Here is a 27,945-nt window from a genome sequence, read left to right as displayed (position 1 = left end):
GGATCCTTCAGTATTTATAGGAGGTGGGGCCTTTTTTCCCCTTTGCTCCTACTATCATCGTTTAGTCTTGAGAAATAATTAACACATATACTAAGCAGCATTAACAACTCAGGCAACAACAGACGTTGGCGAGGATGCGGAGAAAGAGGATCTCTTTTGCATTGTTGGTGGCAATGCAAGCTGGTGCTGCCACTCTGGAAAACAGTATGGAGGTTTCTCAAAGAAGTAAAAATAGAACTACCCTATGACCCAGCATTGCACTACTAGGTATTTATCCACGGGATATAGGTGTGCTGTTTCGAAGGGACACATGCACCCCCATGTTTATAGCAGCACTATCAACAATAGCCAAAGTATGGAAAGAGCCCAAATGTCCATCGATGGATGAATGGATAAGGAAGATGGTGTGTACACACACACACACACACACACACACACACACACACAATGGAGTATTACTCCGCAATCAAAAAAATGAAATCTTGCTATTTACAACTACGTGGATGGAACTAGAGGGTATTATGCTAAGCAAAGTTAGAGAAAGACAAATATATGACTTCACTCATATGAGGACTTTAAGACACAGAACAGATGAACACAAGGTAATGGAAGCAAAAATAATATAAAAACAGGGAGGGGGACAAAACATAAGAGACTTAAATATGGAGAACAAATAGAGGGTTACTGGAGGGGTTGTGGGAGGGGGAGGGGCTAAATAGGTAAGGGGCATTAAAGAATCTACTCCTGAAATTATTGTTGCACTATATGGTAATTTGGATATAAATTAAAAAAATAAAATTTAACACACACACACACACACACACACACGCACACACACATACTAAGCAAACCCATCTCAGGAATAAGGCCCTGGGTTAAAAAACCTGGGTTTCTAGGTAGAGCCCAAGTGACTTTTGACCTCTTGTGCAAAAAGGCATTAATATGTACTGAATGCCTTTTTTGTACAAAGCTTTATGCTAGGCACATTATATATTATTCCTTAACTTCTCCAAGCACCTTATGAAGTAGGAAAATTTCCCTGTTTACAGGTGAGCAAAGTCAAGCCCACTATTATGCAACAGAGTTAGGATTTGAATCAAGGTCTGACTCTACTATGCTGCTTCCTGTGAGGATGTTCTATGCATTATGGGCAAAGGCTCAGAGGAACGGATGAGTCCTCTCTTTTAAAATATCTCAAAGGAATCAGTTTAGTTTGCTAAGTAGGAAAACCCAAATGCTTTGGATGTTACCTAACCAGCTGACTGACTGAATAGTTTGTGTGTGTGTGTGTGTGTGTGTGTGTGAGAGAGAGAGAGAGAGAGAGAGAGAGAGAGAGAGACATCTTGGGGGAGATGGGAGTCAGAGGAAAACAGAAATAAGGTTGTCTGGCTGTGAACCTGATTCTGCTGCTGCCTGCTTCTGTTCCTTTAGCACCTGGAATTTCTTGCATCATAATGCATCATAATGCCTGCTTCTGTTCCTTTAGCACCTGGAATTTCTTGCATCATAATGCAAAAGAGGTTACAGTAAATCTTTACCTAAAGAAAGCAAGATTGACTTGCCTGTCTGACTACTCAATAAAATGAAACAAAACAAAAGCTTCTCAATTTTTTTTAAACAAGAGCATTTCGATACAAAAGTCAGCCCAGGTGGAAACTTGATTTAAGAGGCGGTGGGCCTCTTCATGTTATCATTTGGGTCTTTGACCTAGTAGCATGCCCTGCCTTGGCACTTGAGGTGTAAGTAGTAAACACAAGGAAGGGCATTTATTTTAACTAATGTGCAATCTTTGCCTTTGGAACCACAGACCTGTCTGACTGGAGATTTCCCACATTAGCTCATTGGATTTCATCTTCTGCCCATAACTTGTCTTTTGACTTTCAAGCTCCTGTATTTCCTTGGAGGGAAGAGGGAGAAGGGACATTTTTGCTCCAAGTTTGGTCATTTACTCCATGTCTTGTCCCATTCAGCAACTGCCTTTTTATTTTGCATTAAAAAAATGAGATTTCCACTGAGCCCACAGTGAAAACAGCTTCTTTCTGACTCAGTACTATCTCCATATGTTCTGGGCTCATGATTTATGTCCCATCCCTCTTCTTTGGAGAGTGACTTTTCTTGGGTTGAAAGCCTTCCATTCCCTTTTTCCTAACCGGGGCCCATTTCCAAGTCTTGTATCTGAGTAGGATTGTATATAGAAACCTTTGTCTTTGCTTGGAGCAGTCAGCTTTCTTTAAATGAAAAGTAGAAAAAGTAGAGGCTGTGCAGCATAATATTTACAAACAGTGACTCTGGCTCCAGACTGCTGGTGTTTAAATCCCAACTCTGGCACTTCCTGTCTGAATCTTAGGCAAGTTGCCTAATCTCTCTGTGCTTCAATTCCCTCATCTGTGAAATGAGACCTGCCTTATAAGGCTTTTGTGAAGATTTCAGAGTCCATTGATAGACGGTTTGGAATGGCACCTGGCACATAGTGAGTGCTCAAGCATTAGCTCTGCCTCTCCATTCAGCCTGCTTCTCTAATTTTCCACGGTGACCCCCTAGACAAAGCTGAAGGAGAAAGGCTGCTGAGTCTTAACCATGACATCAGGTTCCATGAGTATAGAAAAGAAAGTTCTCAGCAGCATGGGAAGAACACCTTTCTTTCAAACACTGACACACCATAGAGTGTTGCTCCATTTCACAAGAGCCCAACCGCAGATTTACTTTCAGGCCTGACTCTTAAGGCTTGACTTTGTGCCGTGGTAGCTCCCACCTGCTCTGTGCTCATCTCTCTTTTTTTAAGCTTTATTTATTTATTTATTTTGGGGAGATAGAGGTCAGGGTAAGTTGGGGAGGGGCAGAGAGAGAGGGAGAGAGAGAGAATCCCAAGCAGGTTCCATACTGCCAGCACAGAGCCTGTTGCAGAGCTCAAACCCACAAAGCCATGGGATCATGACCTGAGCCAAAATAAAGAGTCATATGCTTAACCGACTGAGCCATCCAGGTGCCCCTGTGCTCATCTTTTAAAAGCGATTAGCTAAATAAGTTAATACATGAGGCTGACTCTCTCTCTTTTTTTTTTTTTTCTCCATTACTTAGTTTTACAGAGGCTTGGAGTGGTGGTTTTGAGGTTCTCTAGATCATGAGCTGGGGGCTTCCCTGAAGAAGGGACAGCACTGGTACCTTCTGCTATGACACTGGAGGCTCAGTAAAAAGAGATTGTTGCCCATGATCCAGCTGGAAGGGCCAGGGCAAAAGATTCTGCTCTGGCCTGATTTTTCTTCCCAAGCTGCCTCCCATTGCAGCATTTTCCTTACTCTTAGATGAAGCAATGGTTAATGTGACATTTGTAACCCAAGTCCTAAAAGGGGAAATGACAAGTTCCAGAATGTTTTGAAGCTCCCACCACCTCCAATGATATAGTTAGCCTATAGGGAAAATCCAGCTACACTTGCTTAAGTGTCCTGGTTGTTGTGATGGTGCTGCCCTCTGCTGTCACCTCAGGGTAGAGGAACCATTTAAAACACAGCCGTTTAGTGAATGAATTGAGAATTTACTTATCTGGAAGACTTTGGAGCACTGTGCAGAGGCCCAGTTAGGGAAAGAAGACTTTCACCCCAAGCCCGTTGCCCAGGGCCTGACATCAGTCCCTGCCTAGCTTCTTATGCTCCTCAAGTGCTACTGAAAGCAGAAATTTGCTTGGGGAAACTATTACACAGCCCTAAAAAGGGACCTGGGAATGTCTCAGGATTGGTAAATCTCACCCACCTCAGAGTCCTGTCCTTAGAACTGTGGAAAACCATTTCTTCCTTTTATTAGGCCCCAAGTTTCAGCTAAGAGAGCTTTTTTCCCTTGACCTCAATTATGCCCTGGCTGAAGTTCACTCGCATATATCCCTTTGCTCCCGTCGTTGGGTCAGCTCCTGGTTGCTCAGTAGGTAGTCATCAATGAATGTGAAGATTTCCTCGGGGGTGACAGGTTCCATGTAGCGTTCCCGGTCAATTCCCTGCTTGTCAATCAACACCATGTTGAAGTAGGAGGGAGTGAGGCGCTGAAATTGCCTAGAGAGAGGAGCCCAGGAGGTGTGAGACCTTGTCTGGGCTTCATCGCACCAGGTTCTACTACCCTCTGACCTTTCACAGCTCTGCCTATGGACTAATTCCTTCCCTCCCTTGTCCTCATCCCCTCTACTACCTATCTCAAGCCTCTTTGTTTTTCTCTGCCCAGACCCTACTCTTGCTGTCCCTATGCATCTAACTCTGCTAAGCCATGTCTTCTTCCCCTCAGATGGATCAACTTTATTGATAGCAGGCTAGGCTTCCCTCATAGGCCCCCTTCCTTAAGCAGGGTTATCACAGGTATCTATGCAGGCTGCACAGAATACCTCCAGGGAGTACAAGTCATATGCACTATGATGTAACTAGTGTTTTCTAGAGTTAGGCTGGGCATAACGTGCACAAGCATATATGGCAGCCCTGAGGTTGATTAATATTATTACCTGGTCAACCCTTCTATCTGTACCTGCAAGTTTGCGGTCTCTTTCCTCTGCGTGTTTCCCAGTTTCTCCCCTACCTGGGATTGAATCTTTCTGTCCTCGCTGAGACTGAGCCCTAAAGGCAGGTATTGTTTATGAACAGAGAGCAATGATGACTTTATTGGCACTGAGTGTATGTGGAAGCATCGGAGGGGTGGTAATGGATAGATAATAAGAAAAGTCAACTTCTACCACCTGCCACCCACTCTTTGTCCAGGGGCAGAGGGGTATGATTCAGATTTTAGTGCCTACAGATGCCTTTTGTTCCTTTGTAGACTGAAGACATATGAGGCCATGAGGCAACAGAATCAGAGGCTTATCTGAGTCATATTTGAGTCTGTATCTCAGTCCTGGCTGTGCTTCAGAGTCACCTGAGGTACCTAATAAAAGCATAGTCCTGAGGTGGTTTGGGGTGGAGCCTGGTGATCTGTCTTTTATGCTCTCCCTCCACCCATTTGATTTTGATGTTCTACCACTCTCTAGTTTTACCTAATGTATCCCAAGTGTTCAAACATAAGGCATGCCTCAAGACAGTGTCTGCTGATTTCCCCCCAACCCTCTTGTTGCCAGTGTCCTGCCTAGGGTTGCTGCCCACCCCTTCCCTGTGGCCTCCGAGCCTGGACCTGAGCTCCTCGATTATGTTGGCTGACAGCTGTTGCTCCCGGATGCGCCCCACCTCCTGAGGTGTCTGCCCCACCAGTTCAATGATGGTCACATGGCGCAGGTCCAGTCCACAGGTGGATTGCTGGGAGGGAAGAGAAGGTTTTATGGAATAGGCTCTCAGACTCAAACCTAAGGCTACTTAGCTGATTCCTCCTGGGACCAGGCAGTGTGGGAAAGGAAGGGCTTCTCCCCCAACCATCATACCATAGCATTTAACAACCTCTTTGATCTGTCATTCCTGAAGCATTTGCCCTAATAGTGTTTCTTTTATTCTAATGAAATGAACCAAACCTGTCACACCACGGGGAGTAGAAAAGTGAAATGTAATTGATAAATTGCAGGAACATAATCTCTCCTTGTTTGGTATTGCATTGGCTTTAAACTACATAGGTTCTTAACAGATGGCTATGGTGATATGATTATAATGGCTATCATTTATTGAACACACATACCTAATGCTTTGTAGGAATAAGTTGATCCTTACACACCCCTAACAAGGTAGGTGGTATCATTCTTATTCTGTAGAGGAGAAAGTAATTTGCCCAAATTTGCATGACAATGAGATGCTGAGCCAAACTGAAGGCTGATGCTGCCTACCCTTGTACATGCTCCTTACCACTAGGCAACATGGCCATGGCCTTTCCCTCAGTCTCCAAGATTTCTCCAAAGTAGTGCCAGTGCTCTTTTCATTGCCCTTTGTTGCCTTCCTCACACTGGGCAGGACACCTTGTAACCCCACCCTGCCTCTTCGTCCTACTTTGTCCTGCAGGATCGCCTCTTAGCCAGTTATGGGGAGTGAGGTTTAAAATAACATTGAACACTCCCTGGTGCCTGACCCCTTATTTAATCTGTGGGCTAATCCTCTAGTCCTGACCCTCAGAATCACTGTCCTTACTGACTGTTCCTGTTCTTGCTTTCTGTTCAAGCCGAAGTATTGCCTTTGCTCCTCCCCCTAGCCCCCATTTTCTTTGGATTGCTGGAGGAACAAGGTCCTTTTTGATCTAGACACCTAGGGTCATCCTTTTGATAGAGCTGCTGCCATCATGGGCCTCTGAATATTGACTTAGCAACTTCTAAGATTTAACCTTTAGAAATCCCCCGATTTAACCTTTAGAAATCTTCCTAAATAGCATTTTCCCTTACCTGGCTATCCAGTCTCTTGCAGAATCTCAGAGCCATTTCTCTTAGTCCTGTCAGTGCACCCTGCATTCTCTTCAAGAACCTTTTTATAAGACCCAGTGGGTATATGTGTTGTGTCTTATCAACTCCCCCCTTTTCCACAAGTGGATTCAGCCAGATAACTCTTAGTATGTTAAAAATTGTCATGCAACTATCTCATTTTATTTTGTAATATCACAACACTTTTCCTTCTCTTTTGCTACTATAGTGGTGAAGAGCGCAGATCCTGGAGTTAGACTGCCTGGTTTCAATCCCAGCATGACTACTTACTATCTAGTAATCGTGGGCAAATCCCTTAACCTCTCTACGCCTCACTTTCCTCACCTATGTAATGGGGATAGTAATCGTACTTACCTTATAAAGGTTGTTGTGAGAATTACATGAATAGGTGTAAAGCATGTGCTTATATACCTAGTATTTAATAGCACTTATTATCTAAGTGTTAGTGCTATTACTCCTTGAAAACATAAACACAATTAATTCTCAACATTTACATTTGCTCACACCCGTCTCACCAGTCTCTCCAGAGTGCTTTGCCATGCTCCCTTGCCATCTTTCACCATGCCCCCTGCAAGTCACACCCACTATTCCTGTGCCCTCACTGCCTTTTCAGTAAAAACAGCACTTTTTAAAATGTGCTAAATTTGTCTACAGTAAAACTGATCAAATGTTCCCCACAAAAAGTTTGAGGAAGTGGGGTTTGTGCTGCCGAAAAAGCAACTCTTTGATTTGAAAGAGGTAAGGCAGTAATGGGGTGGGGTTAGGGGGTATGTAAAGGAACTAAGCCCTCATTAGGGGGTGGGTCTCACCTGCAGCATAGAGATCTGCATTTTATAATATCTGTTGGAGGGGTCAGGAGCTGAGATGATAAGGAGCCGCTGTTTCTCAAAGAACTGATCCAGAAGGCCAGCAGCTGAGTTGACATTGACATTAATCTTCATAGCTAGGGCAAAAGCAGATGGTCAGTCGGAGTATGGCTTTTTTGTTACTTGTAATGCAGATAACAACACTGTGAGTTTCAGTCTTTCAAGTTAACCCTTTTTGGGTGTTTCTGCCTTTCCTTGGGGGAAATCCTGAAAGAACATTTGGACAGTTTGAATCCTTCTTGGGTAAGAGTATTGTATGGGGGAACATTAGCCCTTAAAATAAACACAGGTCAGAAACCCCCATTCCCACATCATACATCTTGCAATTGGACCATTGTGGCATACATAAGGAAAGATACCGAAAAGTAGCCCTGATCAATATGTCCACTTTCCCCATCCCCTTGTTTCACTCACGAGCACAGATGGGTGGTGATCCTGACCACTGGCGGCTAGACTGGCAGACCCGGGAGGGGGTTCCTTGGCGTTCATAACCTCCATCACAGTGGTATTCACAGGTGGCACCATAGTTGTCCCCTGCTGAGGTGCAGGTGAGGTAGCCATGCTGTGGTGGTTTGAGAGTTGGGCAGCGTCTCACTGTCAGGGAGAATTTCAGATTAGGGGCTATGGTATCTCTTTTAGGGAAAACGTGTTAAGAGGGTGCCATGCTGTGTTTTCTAGACCAGGAGACCTAGGGTGATCAGAATGAATGCTTTCTCTGTGTTTGCAGTGGCCAAGAGTGGAGCCAGATTTTTCCTCTTAAGGAATTCAATCTGAAATGCAGACAAAGGTGTTCATAAAATCTGGAAGTGCAGGGAGTATACATATTGTCATAAAAAAAGCTATCAATCTGTAAAAAAATATGTCTGTTTTCAGATGTTGTAGATACCCTGTGCAAAGATGACTACCTTACAAAATTAATTTTAATATCAAAAATAAATTAGAGAAGACTTAAATATCCATTAGTGGTAGAGTGTTAAGAAAATCAAAATATATTCTTAGAAGTAGATTGTTATGTTGTCATTCAAAATATTTCTGAAGAATTTTTAAAGAGTATGAGAAAACTACTTGTGTTGTAATAAAAATGAAAAAGAGCGATCTAAGATTGGATGTAAGTATGATGTCAACTATATATTTTTTTCGAAGTATATGTAGATAAAAGACTTGAAGGAAGATACCAAAAGATTAACAATGATTGCTTCTGGATGACTGGGAAATGGATTTTTTCCCTTTGTACATTTCTTTATTTCCAAAATGTTCAACAATGAGCATGAATTATCTTTATAATGGAAAAACCAAATCAACACAATACAACACAAAACAAAGAGGAAGAATCAGGCAGCCAACACTATTTCAGCAGAAGTGAAAGACTGAGAATGAAAGCTGATTAGATTTGATAATTAGAAGACTAAGAAAAGAAACAAATTTTATACAGAGTATCTTCATGAATTTTATCTAGATTTAGAAGAGCGAGAAAGTCTTGCTGGGGAGTCAGGGTTTCTGAAATATGTATACACCTGTAATGCAGCTTCCTGAATGACCCTGTTTAAGTGAACTTGTGTTTTTCCCTTTTCCAATATAAAAGAGGCATCTGCTTCAACCTACAGAGGAGAGGGTTCTGGTGGGCATGTAAAGGGTCAGGATAGAGCAGGAATAACAGCAATGTAGAAATGGAAGACTTCTTTCTGACCTTGTACTTTCACAATGAACTTGCAGCTGGCCCGATTATAGGCTCGATCGTAGGCAGTGTAACGAATCACATGCTCTCCTTCGGGAAAGTGAGAGCCAGGCTCAGGGCCCCGAACTGTCACCCTGCATGGTACAGAGTAAGAGAGCCAATGAGGAACAAGACTCTTAGAATTGGGGTTTGAGGCACATAATCACTGTGGCATCGGCCCGTGCAGTTCAGTGTGGGCAGAGCCTGAGAAACTGCTGGGAGGCGTAAGGGGAATCCAATACTCACCTGGTGATAGTACCATCAGCAGAATCCTTCACCAATGGCGGGTCCCAATATACTCGAGCAGTCAGTTTCTCTGGCTCTGCCATCTTCTCACGTGAGTGGGGACAACGGATCTTGGGGGGATCTATGTCTGTCAAGGTCAGAAATCAAGTGCTGACTCATGGGCCCCGTACCTTCCCTTGAGGTAACCCATAGAAGCAGCACTACACTACTGGGTAGATAAAAGATGCACACTCAGTTCAAGATACTCAATGAAACTGGGGGAGGAAGCCCAGCTCCAGAGGGAAGTGATGACTTTGTTAAGCTTATGACCAGGGTGCCACCCTCATTGTGAGCAGGAATGTCTTCTGTGGTGAGAATTCCACATCCTTTGTGGATACAATGCTGGGGTGGTTCTTTGTAGCAGGACAACAGGGAGTGACCACCACTTACCTACACATACAGGCTCGCCTCCACTCCATCGCCCATCTTCCATGCAGATTCGGCTGTGGTCACCTTCCAGGTGGTAGCCACTGGAACAGCTGTAGTCACAGCGGGAGTCAAGAAGCACCCCATTTGTGCAGGTGTAAGTGCCACTAGTGATGAATGGCAGTGCGTGGCATCTCACCTCTAAGAGAGAACCAAGTGGCAAGCTCAATGGCCTGTGGACTATCTGCAGGTGATGCCTCAGCATCTAGCACAGGAAGAACCATATCAGAGACATCAGAAAAAACAAACAGAAAACCCTACCCCAAACTGTCCTTATATTCTTGTGCCTAATTGCCTTTTAATTTTCATATTATAAAGCACAGCAGTGCCCTTGGAGTTGGGGGGAATCTTAAAGAAGTAAATTACTTGTCCAAGTGCATGGACTTCAGAATCACACTCAAGTTTGGATCCCAGCTCCACTTCTTACTAGCTCTGTGACCTGAGCAAATTACTTCATCTCTCTGAGTCTCACTGTTTTCATCAGTAAAATGTGGATATTTCATAGGATTGTTGTGCAGATTAAAAGACATAATGCATATAAACCTCTGGACTCATTTAGGGCCTCAGCAGCTCCTTTCATATCTTGTTCCTAAAATCCTACATGCCCTTTAGCAAATTCAAAGCTTCCTCTCGAGTATAATTTTTGCGTTAACCACCTCACCCCTCAGCTGAGGCTCACTTTCATGTGGAAGCAGGCTTGTCTTATATCTGGGTGAGAATACAAGTCAGACCAGTGCCTGGACGTCCAGACTCGATGGTATTTGATTAAAGAGGCATCCATGGGCTTTAGGCACCACAGGTGTTAGAAGTGGAGACTGCTTCCATGAATTGATTGTGACCCTGATTGTGAGCTTGCCAAAGTCTGGTTTGAGATGCCTGATACTCAAGAGAAGTAGGCAAGTTATACTTTTGGCTATCTAAGTTCTAGCCTTGCATATGTTCAATTATTGGAGCTTTGAATAAAGATTCTATATAAACTATGTTCACTTGGCTTCTTGGCTAAACCAGACTTGAAGAGGAGTGCCTTTTATGTTTTCTAATATCCTTTATTTAAAGACCTATAAAAAAATGACTTCCTTGAAATCAGGGCCAAGAAAAAAGGGTTGTCTTTTCAGATGAATTTGTTTTCTTAGTATTATATGACTGAAAATGATCCAAGGTGTTTGCCCTTTTATCTCTTATGAGGAAGGACAAAGACAGATTCAGTATTCAAACATTGTAATTAACCCATTTTAAGCACCTGGAAATATGTATCTCTCCATTCTTTTAACTGATTTTATGTTCATTTACAGACATATTACTTTATTTTATTTTATTTTTGTTTAATTTTTAAAAAATGTTTATTTTTGAGAGAGAGAGTATGAGCAGGGCAGGTGCAGAGAGAGAGAGAGACAGAATCCGAAGGAGGCTCCAGGCTCCGAGCTGTCAGCACAGAACCCAACCCGGGGCTCGAACTCATGGACTGGGAGATCATGTCCTGAGCAGAAGTCGGATGCTTAACCGACTGAGCCACCCAGGTGCTCCTAGACATATTATTTTAATTTTGTAATCCCAATTCAAATTCATTTTGGAAATGATGGCATCTAAGTCCTAAAGCAAATTACTTACAATCACCTAGAGGGGTGTGGTGGCTTCTTTCTTTGTGGCTATCAAGCTTCCCCTTTCCTCCACAGCATCTTCTCTGACCAATCCCATCTGTCTCTAGATGCTCATTGCTGTGTGTCCACTCACACAGCATTCATGTGCACACATTTGTGTTTCTATCCCATTAGTCTTATAAGTAGCTTGGGGGTAATTGAGGAATTGAGTGAGCTCATGAAGAGACCAATTCAGTGCCCCCTCTCCTCCAACATGGGTGCCCTACAAATGGCATTCAGTGATGGACATATGGACAGGCAAATCTCAGCTACTAAAAGTGGGTAGGCTGTAGAGCTTGAATAAGAGGCAGGGATTTGGGAGCTGCGGGGGACATGATTTAGAATGTGTGTATTATATTCCTACATTCTAGTTTTAGGGATTCTTCTGGACTTTCAGAAGAAAATGAAGAACAGCAGATGTCTTGTGCCTTCACTGCCAAGGCCCTCTATGCCAGGAAATATAGCAGTTGGCCATGACTGGGAAAGAGTATGAGACCACACACATCCTTGAGAACTCGAGAGAAAAGCCCAGGTTTGCATTAGGCCCCACACCCAAACTTTATATGCATTCCTGGGCCTGCTGAGCCAGAAGGACTTGTTGTTACATAAATGCCCATATTGCTCGGGCAATAACCACAGGAAGGGAAAATGAGCTAGAATGTTAGGATGTGGATAGGTCCTGCAGGACACCTGTGGAAAATCCTCAATTTACACTTGACAGAGGGCATAGTAACACCTCTGGACATATACCCTCAAGTGGCTGACTGGCTGGCTGGCCTCTCTCACATACACTTGTCAGTATATGCACACACACCACTTACGCCTGCAGTAGGCAGTTCCAGACCAACGGCGGTTTGGCAGACATTGCACCGACCTTCGTCCAATCAGTCGAAAGCCCCGATCGCAGGAGAGCTCACAACGAGTACCCAGGGTGCTGTGATAATTTCCTCCCCTCGGTGAGTAGCACGTGGCTTCTCCATCCTGGATATTTAATGTATAACACCATCGGGGGACTGTAGCAATAGAAGAAAAGTAAGCTAGAGGTACAGCAATCAAGACAGTGTAGTATTGGTGAAAGGACAGCACATAGATCAGTGGATCAGAATAGAGGACCCATAAATCGACCCATACAAGTAAGTCTGTCAAAATGATTTTTGACAAGGGCACCAAGGCAATTCAATGGAGGAAAGCTTTTGAACTAAAAAGTTCAAAACTTTTGAACAAATGGTGCTGCAGTAATCAAACTTCCATAGGCAAATGAAACAAAACAAAACAAAACAAAACTTCTGCCTAAGTGTCATAACTTATACAAAAATTAACTTAAAATGGATCATGGACTTAAATGTAAAAAATTAAATTATAGGGGTGCCTGGGTGGCTCAGTCAGTTAATCATCTGTCTTTGACTCAGGTCATGATCTCACAGTTCGTGAGTTCAAGCCCCATATAGGGCTCTGTGCTGACAGGTCAGAGCCTGGAGCCTGCCTTGGATTCTGTGTCCCCCCCTCTCTCTGCCCTTCCCTGGTTCATTCTCTCTCTCTCTCTCTCAATCTCTCTCTCTCTCTCTCTCTCTCTCTCTCTGTCAAAAATCACTAAACATTAAAAAATAAAATAAAATTATAATACTTTTAGATAAAAAAACAGGAGAAAATTTCTGGGATCTAGAACTAGGCAAAGAGGTCTTAGACATGACACCAAAAGCTCAATTCATAAAAGAAAAAAAATCACAAAATTTAACCTTGTCAAAATTTAAGAAGTTTGTTCTGTGAAAAACACTGTAATAGACAAGACAAATCACAAACTGGGAGAAAATATTTGCAAACCACATATCTGACAAAGGAGTAGTATTTGGAATATATAAAGAACTCTCAAAACTCAACAGTAGAAAAGGAAAGAATCCTGTTAGAACATGGGCAAAAGACACCAAGAAACATGTCACTGAAAAGGATATACGGATAGCAAATTAAGTACATGAAAAGATGTTCAGCATCATTAGAAATCATGAGTCATTAAAGAAATGCAAATTAAAACCACAGCGAGATACCATTATACACCCATTAGGTTGTCTAAACTTAAAAAAAAAAAAAGCACCTGGTAATATTAAGTGTTGGTGAGGATGGAGAGTAATTGGGACTCTCACACATTGCAGGGTGAAACACAAAATGATACTGCCACTTTGGAAAATATTTTGGTAGTTTCTTATAAAGGTAAACACACTTGCTGTGCAACTCTGCAGTTCCACTTTACGTATTTACCCAAGTGAACAGAAAACCTGTGTTCATACAAAACACTGTACGCAAATGTTTAAAGTATCTCAATTCACAATTACCAAAATGTGGAAACAGCTCAAACGTCCTGTGGGTGAATGGTTAAACTTACTGTGGTTTATCCATACAGAAGAAGGAAGCACCGACAACATGCAACATGGATGGATCTCTGATGCAGTTTGTGACCTGGAAGAAGGCAGACTCACAAGTCTGCATACTGTAGGAGTCCATTTATATGACATTCTGAATTAGGCAAAAATACAGGGACAGATGAATGGTTGCCAGAGTTCAGGAGTAAAGGTTGGGGATAATTTTAAAGGGGAAGCCCTAGGCAAATTTTTGAGGTGATGGAACTGTGGTGGTGGTTACCTGACTATGTGCATTTGTCAAAACTTATAGAACTGTACACCAAAAGAGTGAATTTTATAGTACGTGAATTTATTTTTTAAATTTTGCAATGTTTGTTTATTTTTGAGATCAAGAGACAGAGTGTGAGTGGGGGAGGGGCAGAGAGAGGGAGATACAGAATCCTAAGCAGGCTCCAGGCTCTGAGCTGTCAGCACAGAGCCCCATGCTGGGCTCGACCTCAAGAACCACCAGATCATGACCTGAGCTGAAGTCAGACGCTTAACCTACAAAGCCACCCAGGAACCCCGCAAATTTATTTTTTAAGTTTATTTTATTTTATTTTTTGAAAGAGAGAGAGAAAGAGAGAGAGAGAGAGAGAGAGAGAGAGAGAATAGGTGGGGGAGGGGCAGAAAGAGAGGGAGAGAGAGAGAATCCCAAGCAAGCCCGGCACTGTCAGTGCAGAACCCGATGCAGGGCTTGAACTCACCAACCGTGAGATCATGACGTGAGTCGAAGTCAGATGCTTAACTGACTGAGCCACCCAGGTGCCCCTACAGTATGCAAATTTAAAATGACTTAAAAAAAATTAACACAAAGATATAAGCTAGAGAGGGGAAGGGATTGTGATAACCAAAGAAGGCTGCTTAGGAATAAAAGTCAGATCCCAGTTCAGTACTGAGCACAAAAGGTAATAGAGCCATTAAATTATAAAGACATTAGAAAGATGCCTCATTGGCTACACAAAACAAATGACTCTTCAGTGGCTTCAGATTTTAAAGGAGCACATATAAACAGGCAAAGGTCCACATGCCCAAGGATGCATACATAGGATGACCCAGAACTGTTAGCCTGGGGTTGGAAAGGCTAAAGCCCCATAAAAGCTGATTCAGCTCCCAAATCCTAAAAGCCAAAAAAGGGAGGGCTTAAAAAAAAAAAAAAACACATCAGGAGCTAAAGGAACAAAGAAAAGCTAGGAACCTCTGCCTGAGGACAGCTGGAGAATGAAGACAAATGATAGTGGGAAAACTATCCTTTAAGCAACAATATGCTTGTGGCTTCCCTTGTTAGTTTTGAGCCTGCATCTGTGATACACGACTGCCATCTGGGGACAACAGCTCCAAATTACAGAAAGTCTCCGAAGCACTATAGTTGCAGAGCTGTTGATTATATGTCACAACACAATGACTTTACATGGGATGCTGGGACCCCAACAAGCACTCCCATTCTATTGCTCACCCATATTCTGTCAAGGAAAATACACATCAGATTGGAATGAATGGAACAAACAAGCATAGCACAGGGAAATATAAAGTTCAGGATAAATGCTGAGACAGTAGGAGAGGGCCTAGTTATTGCAAATAAGGTCAAATTTGCTGGCCCTGAGGAATCGTGGCACAAAGCAAACACATTGGAAGGCTGGTAAAAAGCAAAAACACTATTCTAATTTTCTTTTTTCCCCAGCTTTATTAAGGTACAATCGATAAATAAAACTGTATATATTTAAGGTGTACAACGTGATGTTTTAATATACATATACATTGTGAAATGATTACTGAAATCAAGTTAATTCATACAACTATAATTTCACACAGTTACCATTTTTTTTTTGTAGTAACCACACTTATGATGTAGTCTCCTAGCAAATTTCAAGTATGTAACACAGTATTATCAACTATGGTCACTATGTTTTATATTAGATCCCCAGAAGGAAGAAGGCAGCCTCTGGGAACTACAGCCTGATGAGTCTGACAGCACTGATAGCAAAGGGTTCTAGAATATTTAAACATAGGCAAATGAGGAGTTAGAAAGAGAAGCGGTTATCTCCAGGTGCCCTCAAGAACAATTCCAGAATGACCTCATTTCCTTTTTGGTCACCAGACTGGTCCTTTATGGTCACCAGACTGGTAGAACAAGGTAAATGGTGGGTACACTATATGGAAGTGAGGCATGTGGTGATACCTTTCAGGCCATTGATGTGGATTAGGTGAAGACATACAGGCGAGGTGACAGTACAGTTGTGGAGATTTAGAACTGGTTGAACAACTGTACCTAAAGAATGCTGATGGGAAACTGAAACTAAGAATGTGGCAAAATATTGCTTGGCAAACTGTCTAGTAGGAAATGTGTTAGTCATTTTCTTTTCTTTCCTTTTTTAAATTTGAGATAGAGCATGAGAAGGGGAGAGGGGAGAGGGGAGAGAGAGAGAGAGAGAGAGAGAGAGAGAGAGAGAGAGAGAGAATCTTAAGCAGTCTCCATGTTCATCATGGAGCCTGATTCGGGGCTCGATCCCACAACCCTGCGATCATGAACTGAACCAAAATCAAGAGTTGGACACTCAACTGACTGAGCCACCCAGTTGCCCCTAAAGCCCATATTTTTTCTGATCACAATATCTGCCACTGCAGTATGTTAGGCTGCCATTTTGAAGCATAAATTTACATTCTTAAATAGGTAATATAGCCACATGATTCAAGACACAAAAAGTATAAAAAGTTACACAGGAAAAAGTCTCCCTCCCACCCCTGCTCCCTTATCTACCCCCATTTAGTACCCCCATAAAGAACCACTGTTAACTGTTTTTTAAGCATATAAAGCAAATCTTGCTATAGATTCTTTTTACCTCCTCCTTTTAACACATAGACTAATATATTATGCCCATTGTTCTCACCAATGCTTTAAAAAATAAACACCATGTGTTTTAGAGATCTTTCCATATTACTACATAGCAAGCATGCAATTTATTTAAATGAAATAACATTTATAAAATGCATAGCACAATGATTGGCACACAATATGTGTTTGTCCAGGGTGAAATTGCTGGAAGGTAGAGGGGCTGGGACTTGTAACTCAGACCCATGGTCTCTTCTCTGTGCAGCTATCCACCTATCTTTTTTGGGGATTATAAGAAAACAAAGCGCTGGCAACAGAGTTGAAATGGCCTTGTCTGTGATTATTTTCAGATAACCCAGGCAGAGTTACCAGTTAGCTCAGGGCTGAAGCAATATGCTGGGAAAGCAGTGCCCCCAGAGGACTTAAGGCATACCTCAGAGAAGGGCTTCTGACTCCAAGCCAGGAGTCAGGTTAAGGGAATGAAATAACGTTCAAGATTAGTGAAAATGGTACCAAACTACATGGTCAGCTTGCTCTAAAATAATGATCTGGTTTTTACCAGTTATCTCTTTTAATCTTTTTTCTTTTAATGACAGATTACATTTCTTAAAAATTTTTGATGTTTATTTATGAAAGAGGGAGAGAAAGCATGAGCAGGGGAGGCACAGAGAGAGAGGGGGAAAGAGGATCCAAAGTGGGCTCTATGCTGACAGCAGAGAGCCCAAGAGCCCAATATGGGGCTCAAACCCACCAACTGTGAGATCATGACCTAAGCCAAAGTCAGACGCTTAAACCCACTGAACCACCCAGACACCCCACGAAAGGTTACATTTTTAATGAAAGAGATGGAATGACCATGGCTTTGGAGTCAGACAGAGGGACCTGGTTTTAAATTCCTGTTCTGCCACCTCTGAGCTCTGCAACTCTCTAAATTTACCTTCTCTGAGCTAAGTTTCCTGATCTGTAAAATGGGGATAATAGACCAATTTCATGAGGATGTTCTGAGAATCATCTGAAATTGCATGTGTAAAATATATCTATCCCTGGGAATGATATTCCCTAAATCAGTGCCTGGGTTTGAGCCACCAGCTCATTTGGTGTCAAGAAACAACACGCTGCTGCCATCTGGAGACACCATCCCCAAATTACAGAAAGTCTCAAGCACTACAATTGCAGAGCTGTTGTGAAAACACAAAAAGACCTTACAGGGGAGGCTCGGATCTCAGGTTGTACTTTCCCAGCCACCCACTCCCCACTCAACACTGATAACCCCACTCAATTAGTTTTGTGTCCGGAGACCAAATTCCTAAACAGAGCCATGACACACATGACCCCAAGGCCAAAGGCCACCATGTGGTTGACATTTTTCTAAGGGGCTTTATGACATTTAAAAATAACCAATGAGTCAGGGTAATATTAATCATAGGGCTGCTGGACCCCCCTGAAACCACTTTTCTGCATCTGTTACGTTTTCCTATCTACTTCTTCCATTTACAGTTTTCTGCAATCTGGGTTCTGCTCCCAGGATGTCAATGACCCAGTAAACGTTTCTTGAGCACTACTTTTGACATAGTTCTGTGGGGGTATCACACATGGCTCCTTCTGTTAAACAGGTAACTATTTTGTTGAGGGCAATAAGAAGTAAACCAAAGGGGCAATACCTAATGAATGCCAAATGAACGGTCCAGATAATAAAAGTTTATTTCAAAAGAGGGACATAGTAGATACTCAATAAATATTTATTGAATAAATGGAAGGGAATGAGGGAATGAATGAGGAAAAGCTCAGTGTGCACTAAAGCAGTCAGGGAACAGAGTAGAATTCTACTAATCTGGCTGAAGCATAGATTTCATGTGGGGATAAGGGGTAATGAGTTGTTAGCCTGGGCAGCTGAACTGAGGCCAAATTCTGTTCGAAATGGTCACATTGGGCTACTAGGTTTGGGGAAAGGAGAAGCATGAATCAAAGAATCCAGTTAGGGGGGCAACTGTCATTATCCATGTGAGGTAATAAAAGTTTTGATCCCATGGAGTAATAAAGAAATGACAGTTCTCGGTGAATGGCTGGTGAGAGGTGATGAAGAAAAGAGGCTATTAAAAATGCCATTGATGGAGAAAGAGGAGCACTCTTGCACTGTCAGTGTGAATGCAAACTGGTGTAGCCACTCTGGAAAACAGTATGAAGGTTCCTCAAAAGTCCAAAATAGAACTACCCTGTAATCCAGCAATTGCACTACTAAGTATTTACCCAAAGTATACAAAAATACTGATATGAAGATACACATATTAAACACTGATTTGAAGATACACAGTCTTTCTCTGACTGACTTATCTCACTTAGCATAGTACACTCTAGCTCCATCCATGTCATTCCAAATGGCAAGATTTCATTCTTTCTTATGGCTAATATCCCATTGTGTGTGTGTGTGTGTGTGTGTGTGTGTGTGTGTGTGTATATATATATATATATATATATATATATATATATACACCACATCTTATTTATCCATTCATCAGTTGATGGACATTTGGGCTCTTTCCATGATTTGGCTATTGTTGATAATGCTGCTATAAACATACTGAAATGCCATGGAGCCCAAGTGGTGGTAAGAAGAGAGGGGCTTTCACATTGCTGCTGAGAGACTAGAGAGATTGAAGTTCAAGAAAGGGCCATATGTGGGTGAATGGGAAACAGACTGTAGGGAGTTTAGGAGTTAGTGGGTGCTTAGGCAGAGAGGCAGTGGGTGTGGACTCTTTGGCAGCAAGAAGATAGAAGGTAGGTGGAAAGAAGCATAGAGAAACACCAAATCTGATCATTTCTCTATTGAAATTATTCTCTCAAAAGTCACCATTTACCTTCTTCTTGCCAAATATAATGTTTGCAATACCCTCAATTTTTCTCTGCAATATTTGACACAGTAGATTTCTCATTCTTCCTCCTTCCCAAAACTCTCTTCTTATGTGGCTTCTGTGACATGATATATAGTACCCTGATCTCCTTCTACATGGCTTATTTCTGTCCCTTTTTCCTTTGTTGGATTATCTTCTTCTACTCACATCTGTATATGGTTTCTTTTTTTTATTTTTTAAAAATTTATTTTTATTAAAATTTTTTTAACATTTATTTTTATTTTTGAGAGAGAGACAGAACATGAGCAGGAGAGGGATAGCAAGAGAGGAAGACACAGAATCTGAAGCAGGCTCCAGGCTCTGAGCTGTCAGCACAGATCCCGATGCAGGGCTTGAACTCACTAAATGTGAGTCAGATGCTTAACCGACTGAGCCACCCAGGCTCCCCATGGGGTTGATCCTTGCTCTTTATTTCTTTGCCATACCCTCAATCATCTTTAATAAACATTACTGTAGCTGATTAGTGGAGAGTCTCCCTGACCCAGGCTCTACCTTTCCTGACCCCCTACTTCTGTAGACAATAACAAGGGTGATATGGTGAAATTATCATTACCATGCCATCCCTTGTGGGAAGACATATGATGGCTCCTTATAACTCCTAGCACAACAGCTAAACTCCTCTACATGCCTTGTAAAGCATAGAAACAAAGAATCTTAGAAATGGAAGAGATACTAGATATCGCCTGGTCTAACTTCCTTTCTGTATTTTTAAAAATGTTTACTTAATTTTGAGAGAGAGAGAGAGAGAGAGAGAGAGAGAGAGAGAGAGAGAGAGATAAGGACACAGAATCCAAAGCAGGCTCCAGGCTCTGAGCTGTCAGCACAGAGGTTGACACAGGGCTCGAACTCATGAACTGTGAGATCATGACCTGAGCCAAAGTCAGAGCAGACCTGCCCAAATGACTGAGCTACCCAGGTGCCTCTCTAACTTCCTTTCTAATGCAGGAGTCCCTATTCGGCATTCTTCACAGAGAGTCCTCCTGCCTTGCCTAAGAATGGTCCCTAGATTATGGAGCCTTTCCTAATTTTGTCTTACTCTTTATATTCAACTTTATTTTTCTCCTACTCCCTCCACATCCCATCTCCTCCAATCAGGCTGGTTTCTTCTTAGATCCTTCCTCTAACAGCTTTGTTCTTTCCTCTATATCTGTGGCCAAATGCTTTGCTAAACACCCTTGCCTCCCTTCTCCAGTTCTCAAAATCCACCCATCACTCAAAGCCTAATATATGTCATCTTTCATGATCCCTGCCCTGACTTCTTTTTATTTAACTCCTATTGCATTTACTGCTACCCCACAGATACACACTAACTTGCTCTGCATGTGTTAATTTTATTCCCCTCTCACCCATTCCCACCCCCAGCAGACTGTAAGCTCCTTGAGGGGGACAAAACCCTATCTTAGATTTTGTATCATCCATAGGCCTACCCTGCATGGGATTAGGTGTACAGCAGGTATTCAGTCAATACTTAATGATTAATAATAGATGGGTAACCTTAGTACTAGACAGAAAAGGTCATACAGCAAGTCATGACCAAGTTCATGATTGGAAATCACAGCCCCTGATTCCCTGAGCTGCAGTTTTGGCACATATGAGCCAAGCTGGAGGAGGATGCTTCAGGGAAGATCTAGGCCTTAGGCCACAAAAGACCCTTCCTGAGCCTAAGAAGCAGGGAGGCTTACCTCGGTAGTCTAGAGCTGGGGCCTGTGGGACCTCTTCAGCATATACTTCATTGTAGCTTTCATCTGGGTAGTATCCTGAACCTGCAATGAAGAAGATAATACCAAGATGACATATTAATTTCTTAAGTGCTTCCCAACCTTTCCTCCTATCCAACCTGGTCCCTTCTTGAGGACATGGCACTCCATGGCTAGGGAGCCAGGTGCATATTTAGTGTGGAAAGTTCTACCTTGTAAAGCAGCAGAACTATTATACATAAATCTCAACATCTCAGGTGCATAGAAGGAGAGCTCATGATCATGGGTGGAGGTGGGGGTGACTTACTGGTAGCACAAGAAGCTTCCATTCAAAAGAAAAAAATGAACTTCTTGACTATCCATCAATCCCACCAATCTGGAATATAACTGACCCATTTCCTTGATGCAACATGCAAGGTTTTGATGAGATATGGATAACGACTAAGCTCTGAGGAAGGACTGTTGTCTCAGGTAGGAGTTAAAAATAGAGTCTGAGTAATGGCTTTGCCACTAGTGACAGGACTGCTCATGGTCCTCAGAGAGAAACAATTCCTCAGGCCCCCACTAGCCCACAGGGCACCACCCTTTTGCCACTTGGTTGCCATTGCTAGGGGTGGCATGCCAAGGCAGAGGGAGGGTTCAAAAGGAAGAAGAAATGAGCGTAGTTTCATGTCCTGAGCAGTTTGTCCTGGTTTGCAGGAAAAGGAAGGCAGAGTCCTTTGGGGAAATTTCCTGTTCCTCTAATCATCAGGAGCTTTAGCAGGGAGCTGCTGAGCTAGGAGAACATTCCCAATCCATTCCCATTCTGTTAAGTGGCCCAGTCCCTAGTGGAGGCAAATCTGTGGCTGTCTGGGAGACTAAACAGTGTATTCCACCAGACTGCGGGAAATCAGTCATGAATACAAACTAATTGGAATATAACTTAGTCCTTTCCGGAGTGAAGTTTCTGAAAGCTCTCTTTCCAGCCTCTCTGAGCCCTAATGTATGCACAGGAATAGAACAGCCAGCCATGCTGGAGTCAGAAAACAATTCCTCATTTCCAGGAGACGGTGTGCTTTCAGGACAGGGCTGGGGTTTAGTGCTGGAGGCCTTGGGCCTGTGTAAACACTCAGACCACAAGCTTGTCTGCCTCCTCTCTGGGAAGAGGCACAGCCCCCCCCACACACACACAACCCCAGCACTAAAGGGTGGAGCAAAGGGCTAGATGATGGAGCTCTTCCATTACCCACAAGCCCAGACTGGGGGTTGGGGGAGTGTTGGGAAACCATTCCATCTTAATGAACAAGGGAATGAATCAAATTGAAAGTTTGTCTTATGAAATCATGTCTTCATTGGTTTGCCCTCATTCCAGAGGAAAGAGTTCATTTTTTATTTTCCTTTTATTTTTTTTCTGTTTTCCCAATTCAGTTATTTTCTTGGCTTTCCTTTAGTTCTCCTTAGGCGTCCTCTCCCTTGTTTTCTCTCTTCCCACATGGGAGGGTTCTTTGTGGGGCACGGAATTCTTGTCAGCTGTTTCAGTTTAGTATTAGCCTCAGAGCCTTATAGCTTCTGTAAACAGGAGGCCAGATGTGTGTGATTCCGTAAAGGATTAGTCCCAGCATGCCTGTTCCAGAGCTTGCTTGTGAAGAAATGCCCAGCAGGGTGAAAGCCCGTTTACCAGAAGAGCAAACAGGAGTGTCAGAAGCCTATGGCTGGAGAGCAATAACAACAACAGCGGCGGCAGCAGCAGCATAACATCACTGAGCATATACTTGTCCTCTGTTCAGCCCATTACATGTTATCTTCTTAAGTCACCCTAACATCTCAGTGAGGTAGACACTCTTATTGTTCTCTGATATACAAATGAAGAAACAGGCTCAAAGGAGTTAAGGGAGTAGCCCAATTTCTCCCACCTTGGAAGGAGCAGAATAGGTATTCCAGCCCAGGGTGCTTTGACCCCTTGATACCAAACTCAGATACACCACTAAAGATGGTAGTAGGAGAAAGTTTTGGACAATATCCAGCTGACATAAAAATCCAAAATGTTTCTTGCCATCCAGCTTTTTAACTCCGTGTGTGGGATAAAAGACCACAATGCAATTTCTATCATTCTAGAATTACAGGGGATGTGGGAAAGCAGAAGGGAAGACTCAGTCAGATAATTACAGTCTCCAGCAGGGTGCAGAGATAGCTGGACTGGTGCCAAGTTTGCATTGTGATGGGAATGGGTTTAGGCCACCTTACCACTTTAAGCCTTTCTATGTCCCTCTCTTTGCCTGGGTTCGGGTATTTTATTTTGCAAATATTACGATACTGAGATGAGATATAAGAAAATAGAGGGACACTCTCCCCACATTGTTCTATCTGCTTGCCCCTTCTCAGCACTGAGGATGGGAGGTTTGTGCCACATTCCTCAGTTCTTTTACATCAATCAGTGGTCTGTTACTGGGTCCCTCCAAATTCCATAGTACAGTCAGACCCTCCAAGCACTGTCCTTCACAAAGGTATGGTTGGAAATGTAACTGATAGTTGAGAACTATTTTAAGATATACACTAATGCATGGCTTATGGTAACAAATATGGTCTGACTTCCTGAACTGCACAGATATGTCAGTCCACACTTTTTAACCCACTGTTCGCTTTATTAATATTCTTAGCCCTTCCCAACATCCGCTGATTATTCCTGGATCCTTTTCTTGATTAGCCCTCAATCCACACTTGGTTGCTTTCCTTATGCCATTCCCATTTGAGGACAAAGCTATAGCCGTGAATAAACAATGCTGGATGCACGAGGAATGGTCAACAAATATTTGTTGAATGAATGAATGAACATATGAATAGAGCAAGCTCAGACAGCTGAGCTAGTGATGTAGGGTAGGATTATTAAAAAATTTCTGAATTTCTCTCAGCATGTAGCCTTCCAAGAACAGAAGAAGGCAGAATGAAGGCTGTCAGAGACCTCACCAACCTGGGCTCCCCAGAAAGAGCCTGGTGATTCTTGTGGAAGTGAACAGTGGCACCCTTGAAAATGGCCCTTTGAAAGCTTCAAATGAGTCTAAGTTTTTTGTTTAAAAAAAAAACTGGTCTCTCCTCAAGACTCCAATAGTTTGGACTTCCACTCTAGAAAAGGTAAAGGCCCTTTAACTCCATGAGGTTTCTTTTTTTTTTTAAGTTTATTTATTTATTTTTGAGAGAGAGAGAGAGAGAGCAGTAGTGCGAGGGGCAGAGAGAGAGAGAGGGAGAGAGAATCCGAAGCAGGCTCTGCACCATCAGTGCAGAGCCCGATGTGGGGCTCGAACCCATAAACCATGGATCATGACCTGAGCCGAAGTCAGATGCTTAACTGACTGAGCCACAGAGGCATCCCCTCCATGAGGTTTCTTACAGGGGTTCGAAACTAGGCTTTGAGCCATCTAATTTCCACTCCTTAGTCCTCTGGTCTTTGGATGGATTTTGGTGTTATATACTTGAATTGGCTAGGGGGAGGTTGGGAATGACAGCTGCACATATTATCTTCTGGAGACTTGGGGTTCCTTTAACCCCAAACAGTGTGTACTCTGCCAAGGGCTTGACTTGAATTTCTTCTTCTCAATGTCAGCCCTTGTGCTTTACCCCCTACAAAGCCAGGTTAAGCCAAAGAGGAGAAGAAGTTTGCATATTTGTTTAAAAGCTTGATGCAGCTGTTCCAGACAAACAGAGCTACTGCCAAAGGCCTCCACCAGGAGCTAAGGGCGTGTGGAAAATTTTAGCTGCAATGCCTGTGGCTGTGATGGAAGCAGTTTGTTATTTACTCATCTCTGTATATTTTCCTAACTTTATTGGTTGGGTCTAACTCTTTCTTTTACTCCTCCCAGCCCCCATGAAGGTAGACACTGCAGGCCGCAGATTATTCTTAGCACTTGGAATGCCAGATGGGCCCCATCAAAAACCTCTGTCTGCCACCTCATTATCCTTCCTTCATTTCTCTCCCTCCCTCTTTCCTTCTCCTCACTGAGTCTGTTCTCTTCAGCTCCCTATGTCTCCATAGGTAAAGGATAAAACATTTAGGAATCCAGAAATCTCCATCTCTTCTGAAGTAAAAAACAAGCCAGAAGAAACTGGGGAATTCCTGTTTAAGAGATTGTGATCTGTATTGTCATTAACATCTTTGGCAGAAAGGGGCTATAAAAATCTCATCCTGTAAGTAAGGTCTAGGGGAAAGAGAGGGAGGGAGAGACTGAGACACACATGCACACACACACACACACACACACACACACACACACACACACACACCAGATGAGAGAGAGAAACAGAAAGAGAGAGAGAAAGGGAGGGAGAGATGAAGCTGAGTGCCGAGCAGGTGGGACAATGGCCTCAAAAGTCATACTGTCCAACCCTCTCACTTTTGTGCTGATGCAGCCTGTTTTCAAATATCTCTTATTTGCCTCAAAAGCCTCCCTTGGTAGCCTGTTGGAATGTTTAACCATCTTTGTTGGTGCACATAGTTTTTCTTTATTTGTCTCTTATTGCAGTCTAACTCTCCCTTCTCTAATGCTTAGTCTAGGTCTTGCCTTCCATGGAAATAATGGGCAACAGATCCTAAAACTTACCTGCATACCATGTTGATGTCACTGCTGGAGTGAAGAAGAGCAGGATAGATAGAGCTCCTCTTTGGGTTAGTTGACCAGCCATCCTTAAAAGAAGTTGGGAGGTTAGGGAGACAAGAATAGAGATATGTGGCCAGAAGTACCAGGGAAAAGAAAATATCTTTCATAAATCAGCCATCAATGAACTTCCAAAAGTGAGAAGCAGAAATGCGGATCTGTGAGGAAGAAGAGAAATTTTTAGATTATTGAATGCCTGTTATATTGTGTCCTCTGTAAGGACCTTCCACTTTATAGAATAGCAAGACTCTATTTGTTATTTCTGATCTCTTTTCCTCCCAGGAGGAGGATGACATAAAACAATCAATTCTCAATTAACCATGGTGAGATCAGATGCAAATGTTTCATTGTCCAAATTATAGACAGGGATATGGAGGAACCAAAATCAGGAAGGGGCCAACATAAAGTCATATAGAACCAAGAGGGAATCCTGTGATCTAAAAGCTGCCAGTTGATGGTTTCATCTGTTTAACTAGCATTTCCTAACCATTAATCTGGGAAAGCATTAGCATATATGGACTAAGAGCTTGAACTCTGGAGTTACACAGATCTGTATGTGTATCCAATTCTGTCCATATTAGCTATGGGGTCTTGGAAAACTTTCTTAACTTCCCTGAGCCTCAGTTTCCTCATCTATAAAATGGGAATCATAATAGTATCTACCTTATACAATAGATTATTGCCTGGCACATAGGGAAGCAATCAATATATATTAGATATTATTATACCCCACTTTGTATTAGACAGGACTACATGTTTCCTTTCTCTAGTCTCTCAGACATTAACTATGGTCTGGATATTTTCTTAGTTTTGGGTTTTGAGACTTAGTGGTTTGGTAGTGGCTTTTGGCTTTTAAGTCTAGCCTAACCTTCTTGTTTTATTCTGCTGAGCTAGCAGGAAGTCCGTGACGTTGGGAAAAACCTATTGAGGGACATGAGGAGAGGGTGAGCAAGCTTCAATTGCCTTCTCACTTCCTGTCCTGTCTTCACAATGGGATGAGAGTTTTGAGGTTCCCAGTAGGCAAATAATTCATCCAAAACAGTATTAAAACTTGCTGCTTATTGGTATAAACTGGTCACTGAACTTTTCAGTAAGCACCCATTCACCCACATGATGTCAATGAAATGCCATGCTCAGGGGAGGAGTCAGTTCCAGAAATGGAGAAACAAAAGATGGCAGATTCTGGCCAGAGTCCCTAAGGGATGTGAAAAGTCCAAGAATGGCAAAAATTCATTTTCCACTTCAATTCAGATTTTGTCCAGACACTGGCAAGGAAGCAGAATAGAAAAAAAAATTGAGAACAAGCAAGGGAGGCAAAGAAAGTGGAAAGATGTGGGAAGGAAGCTAGAAAAAGAAAATCTGTTAGGGCTGAAGGAAAGAGATAAAAGCATAAAGAGGGAACAAAAGGACAAGAAAGGAGGATTCAAGAGAGATCCAGGAAAATGAACAGCTAAATAAACTAATCACTGACCCCTCTCACATATGCAGTCTCAATCCAGTTCCTTGGTCCTGGAACACAGGCTTTCCTTTTCAACCCACTACTCTGCATCTGTGACTGCTTCCCTGACTATCTCCTCCCTGATCGGAGACTGAAAACCTGACTCACTGGGAGTCAGCCACCCTCTGCTGTGGGTCAGGAAGGTAGTGGGAACCTGTATCTGCAGCCAGGTCATGGTTCAAATGGCAAGTAGCATATAATCCAGTTTCATAAAAGAACCCACCCCCCACTACAACCCATATTGCCCATGTCCTAGGTCTCATTACCTTTGATGATTGTGAAATGAGGTAGTATAATGTAGAGGGGTTCAGCAGCAGATCTTACTTACCTGTTTTATATTTTTTGTGCTCTCTTTCTCCTTCTCTTTCTCCTTCCTCTGTGCTCCTCTCATCAGTCGGAAAAACTTCTACTTTACCATTCCTAGAACGAGTGGCTCTTGGTCCGTCCGGGCCTCCGGGATTCTGTTAACACTGCCCAGATGTTAGGACATCCACATCTGCCAAAAGTTTCCTTAAAGCTGTATTATCCCCAAAGCTATAAGCTATTCCTCCCTCAGAGAAGGACTTTAGAGAGATGGGGGAGAAAGAACACAAGGATTAGAGGAACACAGTCCATCTGCCACAGAACAGAGGGAAAGTGTGAAAGGTGCTGGCCCAGAGCCCATGAGTATAGTAATAACTAACAGAGGCTGGCTAAAGGGCCTCCAGAGA

General features: G+C 42.7%; 1 protein-coding gene across 3 annotated transcripts; it reads right to left on the bottom strand.

Annotated features, from left to right (window-relative positions):
• Positions 1-1,381: 1,381 nt before the first annotated feature.
• Positions 1,382-27,945, bottom strand: SRPX2 (sushi repeat containing protein X-linked 2). 3 transcript variants are annotated; one of them, XM_053201453.1, is made up of 11 exons: positions 27,560-27,945; positions 21,098-21,172; positions 12,105-12,296; positions 9,611-9,787; positions 9,182-9,308; positions 8,909-9,030; positions 7,636-7,815; positions 7,165-7,298; positions 5,137-5,258; positions 1,490-4,040; positions 1,382-1,434 (listed from the first exon to the last, which is right to left on the bottom strand). In XM_053201453.1, the coding sequence occupies exons 1-10, from the start codon at positions 27,624-27,626 to the stop codon at positions 3,860-3,862; spliced, it is 1,377 nt and encodes a 458-aa protein (XP_053057428.1). In that variant the 5' UTR covers positions 27,627-27,945; the 3' UTR covers positions 1,382-1,434; positions 1,490-3,859. The 3 variants fall into 3 exon arrangements, with proteins under 3 accessions (XP_053057428.1, XP_053057430.1, XP_053057429.1); XM_053201455.1 differs by lacking the exon at positions 27,560-27,945 and adding an exon at positions 25,684-26,357 and having other exon boundaries at positions 21,098-21,178; XM_053201454.1 differs by lacking the exon at positions 1,382-1,434 and having other exon boundaries at positions 1,481-4,040.

This window comes from Acinonyx jubatus, chromosome X (assembly GCF_027475565.1).
Source record: "Acinonyx jubatus isolate Ajub_Pintada_27869175 chromosome X, VMU_Ajub_asm_v1.0, whole genome shotgun sequence".
NCBI classification, from domain to species: domain Eukaryota; kingdom Metazoa; phylum Chordata; class Mammalia; order Carnivora; family Felidae; genus Acinonyx; species Acinonyx jubatus.
Note: the sequence above shows the minus strand (reverse complement) of the source record. Positions and strands in the feature narration are given on the sequence as shown.